General features: G+C 40.9%; 1 protein-coding gene across 2 annotated transcripts; it reads right to left on the bottom strand.

Moving 5' to 3' along the window:
* Positions 1-115: 115 nt before the first annotated feature.
* On the bottom strand, positions 116-11,778 carry dync1li2 (dynein, cytoplasmic 1, light intermediate chain 2). Of its 2 annotated transcripts, none has more exons than XM_037482671.2 (13): positions 11,420-11,778; positions 10,587-10,660; positions 10,063-10,179; positions 9,740-9,970; positions 6,922-7,085; positions 6,579-6,672; positions 6,291-6,426; positions 6,025-6,136; positions 5,856-5,915; positions 5,436-5,480; positions 5,184-5,301; positions 4,466-4,594; positions 116-3,385 (listed from the first exon to the last, which is right to left on the bottom strand). In XM_037482671.2, the coding sequence occupies exons 1-13, from the start codon at positions 11,494-11,496 to the stop codon at positions 3,273-3,275; spliced, it is 1,470 nt and encodes a 489-aa protein (XP_037338568.2). In that variant the 5' UTR covers positions 11,497-11,778; the 3' UTR covers positions 116-3,272. The 2 variants fall into 2 exon arrangements, with proteins under 2 accessions (XP_037338568.2, XP_037338577.2); XM_037482680.2 differs by having other exon boundaries at positions 116-3,380; positions 11,420-11,777.
* Between the last annotated feature and the right edge of the window lie 279 nt (positions 11,779-12,057).

Here is a 12,057-nt window from a genome sequence, read left to right as displayed (position 1 = left end):
ATACGGTTACTACTTCATAGCTTTGTTCTATGCTGTGTGTGTTAGTGGAGTAATTGAAGTTAAGTCAATCAAATCAGTGAACAATGTATAAATAGACACAATGTGAAAGTCAACCAATGTTTGGATTCTTGGTTTTATTGAAGCCAGGGGTCTGATAAACATTTTCCGTAGTTTGTCGACGTAAGAAGCGAGAATCCACACGGCAGCATTATGGCTACACAATTGCGTTAAAGTCATACAATCAAACTTCCGAATTAGTTCAGGACACAAAAAGCAGCCAGCCATGTGTACAATGTCTTGCTATCCTGAATACAAAAAAGGACTGGAAGCAGAAGCCCATCGTCTCACATGGTTGTAGACCGTCAATAGTGGTCAAAGGCAATGCAGTTCAGATGGGAGGAGCCAGTTGCTTTCAACTGACAACTCAGTACAAAAGTTACAACGGTTCATTATTTAATATCGAGAGCAACATCTAACCGTTACAAAGAGCGAGTGCAACTTTGAAACCGAGCAGCATGAGCACTTCATTCCACTCAGCTAAATGCTGAATTTTAAAAAATGTGGCCATGTTATATGAAGTATAATGACAGGAAATATGGGTGGGGTGTCACTCAGGCAAGGGTTGCATTACAATGTTATGTTAAATAGAAAGAGTCTATGGGCAAAACCTTATTTGATAACACAAACAAAACATGCCTTATTAGGATGTAAACAAACAAGGAGAATTGTAATGAGCAAAAAAGGGATAACCTGAAATGATATTTATTTGGTTTATAGATTTTTACGATGTCTTTAAAAACATCCCGATCAAAAAGGTGTCATGACGATGATTTCCAAAAGGATCAATTCAGTTTACAAAATCACCAGCTAAAAGCGGTTGTTCCAAAGTTAACCACCAGGGGAAGCATCCATAACTTAAGCAGCAAATTCAGATAAATAATTTTACTGTGTAGATGAATGTCTAGGATCATTACCAAACGTTCAAAAAAAGGCAAGGCAAAAAGAAAAGTATGCATTCTTCATCTTAAACAGTAGCAACAAGGAATTGATATAAGTGTCCAAGGAAAAGTGCTTATTTCAACATGTGGCGGTACTGCTCCTGGCTGTTTTTTAATTGTGCTTCATCCACTTGGGCAACAGAGCCTGAGGCACATCCACCCGCTTACACCCAAAAAAAAAAAAAAAAACTTAAGGAAAACACAATTAGAGCTAAATCCCAAACAGATGTGTAGCATCATTGATAACAAATCAAAAATTGTGCATCAAGTTAACTGTACACCAATGTAGTCTCACAGCTATTCCCTTACAGAGCGAATTTAAAGTGAAACACTAATTGCATTTGTAGACAGTAAAAAGTTGAGAATGGACCATCTACTGTACAGTTATGGTATTTGTTTTCCTTTGACTCATGAAACCCCAGTTATGGAGTGTAGTAAGGCATTTCTACCATTTTCTAGTTCCTAGGCGCCATGTGAGGGTGGGATGAAGGGAGAGGAAGGGCCACTGGTTAATCTTATGGATAAATATTAACTACAAAAAGCAGAAAATAGTGAGTAATATGAATCTTTGGTTCCATGTCCCAATTAACTCCAGTTTTCCTTTTTTGCTATTGTTTGAATAGCAATTAGCTGCTCTCTTCACACTGCCATTCATTCTGTGAATGCTACTCATGTACACTTTCCATAAGATTACTTGGGGCCTTGCATACAGAGTTGATGATAAAGTACAAGTATATTGATACGTTTTTTTTTTTTTTTTTTTTTTTAAGGAGCCAAAGTATAGAACACATTCAAGCAATGCCTTAAGGACACCCAAATGGATTAGGAGCGTTCCCGTGAAGGCAGGAGACCCAGTGGGACCGTTAGCTGAAAGTTGAAGGCAAAGGGTAATTATGTGAAATGGCCACTGAAAGAGACTTAACAAAAAAGACCTGACTGGACAAAAGGGTGTCCCCATACGGATGAGTTTCTACTGCTACTTCATGTAGAAACCGGGAATGTTAAAAACCGACATGCAAAGTATGCCTGAATGAAACCAAGCAAAGGACCGGGCTGTCAATCACCGTTTGTCTTTGGACTGCAAAGTCTTCTGGGGGGGATTCAAAAGGGTTCGGTTCCGTCATGAGGTTTTCTTAAAATCAGCAGTCTTTACAGTTTGTATGAGCATTCAATCTATCGCTCTATTTAACTATCAGCTACGCCACAAGAATCTTTTTTTCCTTCTGAAAAATAACAGACCAGTCATTAACAAAAATGTAAAACAGAATAAATTATTTGAAGAAAAAAAAAAATGGACATAAACCTTTTAGTCGACAGTGCATTTCCTTTTGTGTAGATGTGCACCTCCAATATGACAGAAACCGCTAACTGTGCGAGGCACTTAGGAGTTATAGTAGGAAAGATGCTGCCCATCCTCAAATATACACACCTGTAGCGAAAGGTTTATCGTTGTTTCTTTTGCAACTTTAAGCCCATCAAATCCAACAAGTCTCCAATTAGTCAAACACCTATTTCATAATTTGGACAGAATTGCATTTTATACAAAAATCAAAGTAAACCTGAATAATATTTTTTGTAAATATATTTACAGAATCCTTCGAGATGAATCGGGCAAATGATATGATACCAGCGATTTGGACTGGTCAGATTAGTGTCATGACGTCAGTGGCATTGTTTTTTTTTAATGTGATACAGATGAATGCTTCCTTAACCCAATAAGTGGTGCACAAAATAAAAGGAGGAGCTATGTATAAATACAGCAGTATCATAGCAAACTTTTTTTTCCCACATACATATTTTTGCCATTATTTTAATTTCTTTCATCAAGGAATATATTTAAAAGTTAAATAACTTTCCAATCACAACCAAATCTTTCCGCCAGATAAGCTGAACCAGTGGCCACAAGACCAGTATATTTCCACTCTTTACCCCCCATGAACAGTGGCTGTTTTAAGCCAGAAACGGGTGGGGGGGAGGTTGACTGAGTGCACGAGTTTCTGAAAACTGACATCCCTCAAAAAAAAAAAAAAAATACAGTTGAGAGGACAGAAATAAAGCCAAGCCGTCAGTACGGATCATCTCAAAAACACCTCCATCTCTCATCCGGTTTCACCAGAACAACAAAATATCTGAGAACATCTGAAACTCATTTAGAGGTGTGTGTGTGTGTGTGTGCGCGCGCTGACTGGTAGCCGTTGGGAATTTGGTCATTTTTTCATGCTCACATGTACATGTATATTTCCGGAGTATTGACGCAGTCGGCGAGGCAGCCTTTCACGCTTCGTTCTCGGCCGGCGCTGGCATGTTGTTCGGTGAAACCCCGGAGTCTTGTTTGCGAGTCATCCGGTCCAACTCCGCCTGGACATCAGTCAAACCCGGCTTCTGCCCTTGGGAAAGACAGGAGACAAAGTCCAAAAGTAACCTCCTGTAGCCTCTGTGTGTATTTGTTAAAACGTCATCTTGCAGCCAGCAAGCAGATGGACGGGGTTTGATGCCGAGGAGGTCCCATGCTGGAGTTTGACGGCTCGCGGCCACAGTTAACACTCATGCAAAAGTAACGAAAGGACAAAAAGGAATCATGCATTATCCTCTCAGCTGCGTCTTGAGGACGTGTCAACAGTGCTCTGTGCTGGGAAAGGATGTGGTCCCAGACAGAAAGAAGTTTCACCGGTCGCATTCAGTTGTTTCACAAAACAAACGGTTAGACTTTGTTATATTTACCTGATACAACAAAGTAAAATAAACATATGGAGGAGCTGAAAATAACCACGGTTGACATGCAAAACAGCCGAGGTCTTAAGCAACATAGATGAGTTTAGCAAGAGAGCAAAGGGATGTGACGTGGGGGGAGACGTTAGGATTAGAGGGGCACTGATGGTAGAAGGTTCGGTGCATACAGGCCGGTCACAAGTTCCTTCAGATGGCAGAGGATCAGTCAAAACACTTTTTTCTCCTGTTTCAACTCTCGCTATAGAGATGAAACACAAGGCCCCGTTTCTAAGTCTCCGCTTGGTTTGCATGAAGACTATGCTGAGATGGATCTAAATGCTAAGGATGCCAAAGCCAACAGTGGTGCTTTGTAAAAGACTTGATTAAAAGGACAGCTGTTAAACAGTGTGGAGGCAGGTTTTGGACTTAAGCTGACAGCTTGTGGCTCTACGCCTCTGCCAGACAATTCTGCTGCAGTTTACATCTGCCCAAAAGATCCCTATTAGACATAATAGGGTCACATGACGCGATGAGACAGGGTAACACATTTAACAAAATGAGATCATCTTGGTTAGGGGTTGTCATATAAATATGATTACATAATATGTTCAACCCCACCCCTGTATTTACTTATAATTTAATTTGCACCCTGGCATAATGTGGACACACAGGTCAGTTATGGTTTTTAAGACGCACAATGAAATAATAATAAGGAGGCTATTCATTGGATTAGAGCTGAGAACACTAATGAGATGTACCTGTTTTCTTGGCGGACCCTTGGACTCCAGCTCCTACGGCTCCACTTCCTGGGCTCCCCGGGGATCCAGTTTTTTTACTCAACAGGCTGTTGAAGAAGTTAGCCAGCACTCCTTCATTGGCAGCGCCAGCTGCATGAGAAACATTGAGTTTAAAATGACGTTGGCATAAGGAAACATTGCATTTCTGGTGAAAGTTCAAGTAAAATATGATAAGAGCAGTCATTGTATTGTCCGAAATCACCCTAAAAATCACATGTTTGTGTCAGAGGGCTTTATAAACTCTAAATGGTGTCACATAGGATACCTTCTGAAAAGGAAATGCTTAACAAAAAAGCCTTTGTCAGGTAAGATGGTGTTTATAAACTTGTTATGACATTTAAAATCCAATAATTCCAAACCACATTAAACAGACCCTTTATTTAATCCACTCTAGTTTGACAGTTCAAGCCCCCTTTCACACTTAATGAAGTCGACGTTTCTGCTTCAGGCATGAAGCTAAGGTGCCTACATCTTATACAATTCCTTTGAGATGTTACCTCTTGGGGGCAAAATTGCAGCAGTCAATTACAGTTTGAAGCAGGGGTCAAAACATTGGTTTCAATAAATTTGGATCATTCCAAAAAATGAATTAGCATTGTAAGCCACTCTGACAACCTTGGCGGAAAAATAGAATTTTCTATGTCGAGCTACTAAAGACATGAGTTAAGGGCCGCTCTACCTTTCATGTTGGGGTCAGGCTTTTTGACCGCAGCCATCGGCGAGCCGCTGGTCGCGGTGGGTTGGCCGGCGCGACCCGCGGGCCTGGGAGACCCCGAGGCTGTTCGGCCCGGAGACTCCTAAAACACAGAAGCCGGGTCAAAACTGTTTCCACAAACAAATGGCCTGGTTTCTCTAGCCTGCGTGGTGGGGGAGTATTCAGTGCAAAAACGTCATATAAATTTGCTGCGTTATCAAGCATAAGGACACTCACTGTGGCGCCTCTTGTTGGTGTGGCCGGCTGCTTCGATAACAAAGACTGGAGAGAAGTCACACAGTGAATTTAGCTGGCTTAATTCAGACAACGTTTACAGATCCAACTAAAAAAAAATGGTAGACTAATTTTGCAAAATAATGAAATGCACTACAGGAATGGTGTTTTTGTTTAGTGCTTTTGGGACTAACTGCATTTGTGTAACCCTGTTGTACAATGACTGCAAACGAACACGGCGCTTGTTGACATACATATTTACACTATTCATGTCATTCATTTATCTTTTATTTTTTTAAGTCTGAGACTTCTACTTGGAAAAGACGTCGTCAGTGCAGATACAAACAGGTGAGGTTGGAATTTGTCAATCAATAGGACCTGGGGACAGAAATGATGAAATATGCGAGACAGACTGACATTTACCTGTTGTTTCATCAGGAATACCTGCTCATCCTCTGCATTGATCTCTTTTTCGTGAACCAGCTGTTAAGAAGAGCAGACAAGCAGCATGCATGCTATGTAATTGGCCCTTTGAGTTGTAATGTCGTCATCTAAAGTTCCCATTTCCTCAGTACATTTCACTGAGCATTACCTTTCGTACAGGAGGCTTCGTGATGAAATCTTCAAACAAATTCTCGGGTCTGACTGTTGATAAGTTTTCATGCAAAATCCCAATTTTCTTCTCATTATCCCATCCAGATGGACTGAAAGGGGGGAAAAAACCATTCCAATTACAGCAGGCGCAATGCGTTGTGGTGTATGATTCTCAACAAAGAAAAACAACAAAATCACTCAAATGTTACAATCGTGTTAGAGAGAAAAAGCAAATAATTGTAGTGCATATCTTTCTTTACTTACATGAACACGGCATCCTTTTCTACCACTAAGGCTGGTGTGGTAAACTGGAACTCATACATTTTATGCACTATATATTTGTAAAGCAGATCCATGTTCTTCTCCTCTTTGACTGAAGTGTAGATCAGGCCAGCTCCATCTATTCAGTTCAGTTAAGGTAACAATCATTGGGGTGATCACACAGATGTGGAATTACGTGATGATAGTCAATATAGGCCATTTATGAAAAACAATTCTGCCAATGTGATGACTATAATTAACGTTGTGAGAACAAACAATCAAAAAAGATACACTGTAAGCAAAATTGCCTAATGTGGGACTGGATGAAGTCGAAGTGCTCATCTCTGTAGTCGTGCTCCTTCTCTAGAACGCTGACTGCGTCACACTGAAGGATGACATTAAAAGGGAAACAGATACACATTTGAGAAATATTTAAACATTCAAATGTCAGTAATTACAAATATGAATGAATATGAAGGTTACTGCTCGCTGCACCAGTCCATTCTATAAGGACTTCTCTCTTTTTAGTACCAAACTCACAGAAAAGGTTTGAATTGTTTTTTTTTTTTTACTAATAACTTGCAACAGTCACGCTGAAAGATTTCCCCTCATACGGGCTGAACAGACTGCTTACCTTTGTGCAAACTATTAGCACTGGAATGCCCAGGTTGTGTGTGAGCGTGTTGTCCCCAAGTGGTAGCACAACGGCCTCATCTTCCCCTGCCGTGGGGGCCCTTCTCAGTGGGGAGGTTGGGGCGGCATCCTCCGGTTCTGTGTACTCTTGGAACGCTTTAACCACTGGAGGAGACAATGGGAGCAAAAGATACAAATTCAGACCATTTGAAAGCCGATGGTTTTAGTTGTTAACAAAGTGGTTTAGTGGTCTCTGTAGCCCCCACATGTCATTGAGATGTACATCATTTATGGCAGGACTTTTGGTAATAGATGCAGACCCATAAACTTAAATTTACCCCAGTGTTAATTGTCTCTGGGATTAGAGATGAGATTATCTCAAGGATAACAGACATGCATTGCACTTAATTGGCATACTGCAATATATAAACTCATGCCCGATGAATAATAACAGAAGATTCCAAATGTAAATGCACATCTAGCAAATAATTACTGTTTAGATGTCTCTTGTAGTTCAGCATCATGAGACAGCATTTCTAAAATCACACTATAGACCTCAGGAAAAATACATGTCATCTTTCAACTTCCTGTTGTGCTGTCCCGTAGAGGTTGGGTGTGTGTGTGTTTGTGTAGGAAGCTTTGGCCTACTTCCCCAGGAGCTTCAGAAATGTAGTTGGCGACAGGCCACAAAGCCTGATTGACTTGCTGTCTTGAGCAAAGTCCCTTACTTCCTAACATGAGATTTAGTATATGGAGAGAGGACCGGCATTACAAGCAATCTAAAGGGAAACCCTCCTGGATTACACAAAACTAGTGCATAGCACAAATACAATCTGAAGACAACACATATAGCATGTCATTTTGACACTGACCGTTTTTCATATAGAGGACAACTAAAACTAGTTAGACCAAAATGTCTAATCATCTAATCCATTTCTAATGCACATATTAAGACACATTAAGCTTTACAGGGTGTCTGCTGAGCAAAGACATGGCAGGACATTTATTTAATTAATACAGATAAGAGAAAATGTTCTGCCAGTAGAGAAAGTAAACAGAGTGCAAGTGACAAAGGTCTTAATGGTACAAAAGCTATCGGCCCACAAATAAAGGTGGGGTCAAAATAATCGGCAGAGACAAACCGGATAGCCTTCACTAAATTAAACAGTATGTTCTTTAAGTACCAAGACCAGACTTCTTCATTGGGTACTACTTTCATTCAAAAGTCAAACTTAATGAGTGAAAGAAAAGTAACCTCAATATTTGCCCTCACACCCTTCTCCGGCACAAAAGAAAAGACCCGCCTTGTCACTACCACTCAAGTAGTCATGTGAAATAAGTTTTCATTTCAAGGTGTTGTGCAGACAGCAATATAGCTTCATCCTGCAATTCAACTTGAGAGAAAGCATAACAGGAGACAGAATGTCCGGCCCACAGACTGAATTCAGACCCACTCAGTTTCCTCTGACGCTGTTGTTGGAGGGGAGGGAACCATGATGCAAGACGCCTGCAAGACTCCCTGGAAAAAAGCAGACTTCCAGTCCGCCTGTCAGACCGTCTCACACACTCATATCTACAAATATGTAATCTGACTAGGTCTCACCACTTTGCTGCTATCATCACAACTGACATGGAAGATATTTACGTTGCCGATTTGCATCGGCTGAACTTGAAATGCAACCATGTAAAAGGCCTAAAGTGGTAAAAGTCAAGATTTCTACATCCAACACTAGGATCGCAAAATAACTAATATGTGCTAAAGCCAAAATCCATTGATAGTTATAATCTTTACATTTCACCTGCATTCTATAATCTATTTCAACAATGCCTATTTAATAAACCACTGACATTAAAGCAAGTTGGAAAATGTGGACCCATCTGTTTATCATTAACAATGCGCTTTAGTCATAACTTGGCTGTCGCAGTTTACGAGCAGATTTGGTACCACGTTTTTATATTAGCATCTGAAATGCTGGGAACATTTTCATACCTCGGCAGTCAAACTCACCTGAAATTATTAAAACAGTTTGACCTTGTTGCGACAAGTCCTTTCAGACTTGCAAGAGCCACGGCAGCAAGTAACCTTTGATGGCTGCCTGAACCTTCTGTAAAACCCTGCAGGCTGAAATCATTTGCAATCTCCAAAAGCATTTTCCCAAAAACAAAAGAACTGTTCATAAGAGAGAGATAACCGGTTCTAAAATTAACGGGGCTGCATCACACACATTGATCTGCAGAATGCGCCAACAGCCAAAGCACACAGCTGAGGATCACGGGCCCCTCTGATGACCTAAAAACATCCGTGACATTGTCCAATGTTACAATGGGTTTGCCTTCATGCTACACATATACCAATATATTATTTTCCTGTTGCAAGTCAGCAAGGACAGCAGCTCTCATTATGCAACACTCCCATTGATTCCACCCTGGAACCCTGCATGTTGGGACATAAGATGACTACCCCATAACAAATCACCACACGCTTTAAGTCTTAACAAACTGAAGGCTTTAACGAAAGAAAGAGGAGTTAGGAATTATGAGATTTCCCGTTCATAACATTTGACCACTTCAAATACAATCTAAAAATGTCCATGTTCAATTTACACTTGTCAAATTCTCCACAAGGGAATAGGGTGACATGATAGAAATTTAACAATATAAATAGTCTAGACATTGGCATATGATTTCATGGTCCGGCTAGATCCAGGAGAAAAACACTACAATAAACTAATTTACATTTTTTAAATAAAAGCTGTCATGTTTCATTTTGATACCATATACAATACAAGTAGCAGAATATTAAGTAGAAAATGACTTACTCTTCTGCTCCATTTCTCTCATGTCCTCCGGAGAGATCTTTAGCTTGTCCACATGGTCACGTAGCACACCGGCCCACTTTTTGAGTGACTCCATAATGGTCCAAGGCCGTGACATATCTGCAACGAACACAGCTAGACTGTCAGGTAGTGACTGAGCTGAAACAGCAAACTTAAGTAGGCCTTTGTGGTATAGGTCTCCATCCAGGATCCAAACATTGCAGCGAGTAAGATCTGAAAAAGGAAAAGGAAGGATTAGTATTATACATGCGAGCTTATCAATTTTGTAAAATAACCACAAGTAAAGCTACAGCAGGTAAACTCACCATCTCTGTCCTCATCATGGACATTTAAGTACATATACTCGAGTCCCCTCCCTCTCTTGTTGTGATCTGCTCCTTGAAGTTTAGCTATAAGTGCAGTTTTTCCTGATCCATCCTCACCTGTAAGACATTTTTATTCATAGCTCTTATGTTATTCATGATTAGTACTAGCAGTTGCAATTGTGTTCAATTGCCTTTTGTGTTCAAACAATGACGGTGTATGCAATGTGCTGAGAAATAACTTCAACACGTCTCAGCTTCGTCTCAGCATTTCCACCTCAAACAAAATGGGACTGGATTGTTAAAGGCTCACGCCAATCGTTTTGTGCAACAGCAAGATTTCTTAGGTTTTCTTTTCAAGAGCGTGGGAAAAAACTCAGCTTAAAGTGCAGACTGTTTGAGAAAGTTAGAAAGGTTTTCATTCACAACCATTGTCTTTTGTGTGATTGCGGTGGTTGAGCAGTCTGCCAGACACCATTCCCATACAAAACACTGCAAAAGCATATATTTACTTAGATTACACTTACCAAATAGCAGGAGATTTTTCCCTGATGGCAACTTTGAACTCGATGTAGTTGAAACCTCACTCAGTATTGCAGTCCTGCAAGAAACAACGTTAGCTTGACAGTGAAGTGACACAATGACAGCTTGCTATCGCTTAACATAAGTTGGTACCAAAAAGCTAACCCAAGTTGCGGCTCCAAACACTGAAACTACTATGTGTATGAAAGCTATATGGTTATTTGGTCATCAAGCTCGGTGATGTGTCCACAACACAGTAAATCAGGAAATTATGTAATTTCCACTGATTTTTTGCACTTTGATATTAAGTTACTTCAGGGTTCTGAAAAGTTGAGAATCAAGTGAGTTTCACGTTATGTCAGAACCACATCGAGCCCGTGTGATACGTGATGGATAAAGTCAACGTTGTGTTTTCTGCACGTCACTTGAAACGTTAGCATTATGAAGCTAAGTATTTATAGGTGTTGTCTTGACATGAACTTGTCAAAGCCGCTGACACCACGAATGGCTCCCTCAAACTTTTCGTTGACTCATAAACAGAACTTGTATCGGGAGAACTGTCCGCCATTGACGTCCTTGACTTAACGTCAGCCACAATGTGTCTAACGTTAATCAGAAGTAACGCTAGCCCACGTCGTTGACGTTAGCTGAGCAGCTAACAGAAGTAACGTTAGCACACTGACCGCCCTGCTTCGGTTGGTGCTAATGTCACTGCTAGCCGGGGCCGGTGTTTGACTGCGAGCGAGCGGCAGTGACAAAACACAACCACGGACGGGTCGTGTTGTTCTAAGAAGGGTCCCGGCCGATAGGAAGTCGTTAAAACAATAACGCAACTTGCCATAGGTTTTGTCCTTCTTCCTCTTCGTTGTTGTTGTCGGCTGCGCCCGGGAGCTGTTTCTCCAGAACGGGAGCCATCTTCTCTTTCTATAACCACAAAGGCAAGGCCCTGCTGCTGCTTGGGCACCACCACTAGCACCGCCTTCATCCAAGTAGCCACGGGTCCGTTGCATTCATTGACCGCCACGCCGCGCCGGGGTGGGTGCGACTGTGCACAACTAACTGACGTTTCAAAAATTGTAATAAATGTAACCTTTATGAATACTATGAGTATATAAACATGCTAACTTATAATAAAGAATAAAGGATTTGGCTATTGTTTTTGGTTCAAATGGTGGTTCGTGCAGTCAAGCACTTCTGGTCACATGCCAATAAGTGATGTCATTGCAGGTCTTTTCTTCACAGATCAGCTGATGGAGAACACTGCGATATCAACAATGTAATCGTGGCATTAAGTACAACATGCTTGTAACCGCTATCACAGTGATTGCCGGTAGAGGTTTACTATACAACGTGATCCCCAAGACCCTAGAAAACGTAATTTTACCAAACCATTTACATTGGTCACAATGGGTTCAACTGCAAGTCAAATGAATGAAGGTGTAGGCTACTTTTTGCTGTCTAGCAGCACTTTACAGG

This window comes from Pungitius pungitius, chromosome 4 (genome assembly GCF_949316345.1).
Source record: "Pungitius pungitius chromosome 4, fPunPun2.1, whole genome shotgun sequence".
NCBI lineage: Eukaryota > Metazoa > Chordata > Actinopteri > Perciformes > Gasterosteidae > Pungitius > Pungitius pungitius.
The sequence above is the reverse complement of the archived record's forward strand: the minus strand, read 5'-3'. Positions and strand labels throughout refer to the sequence as shown.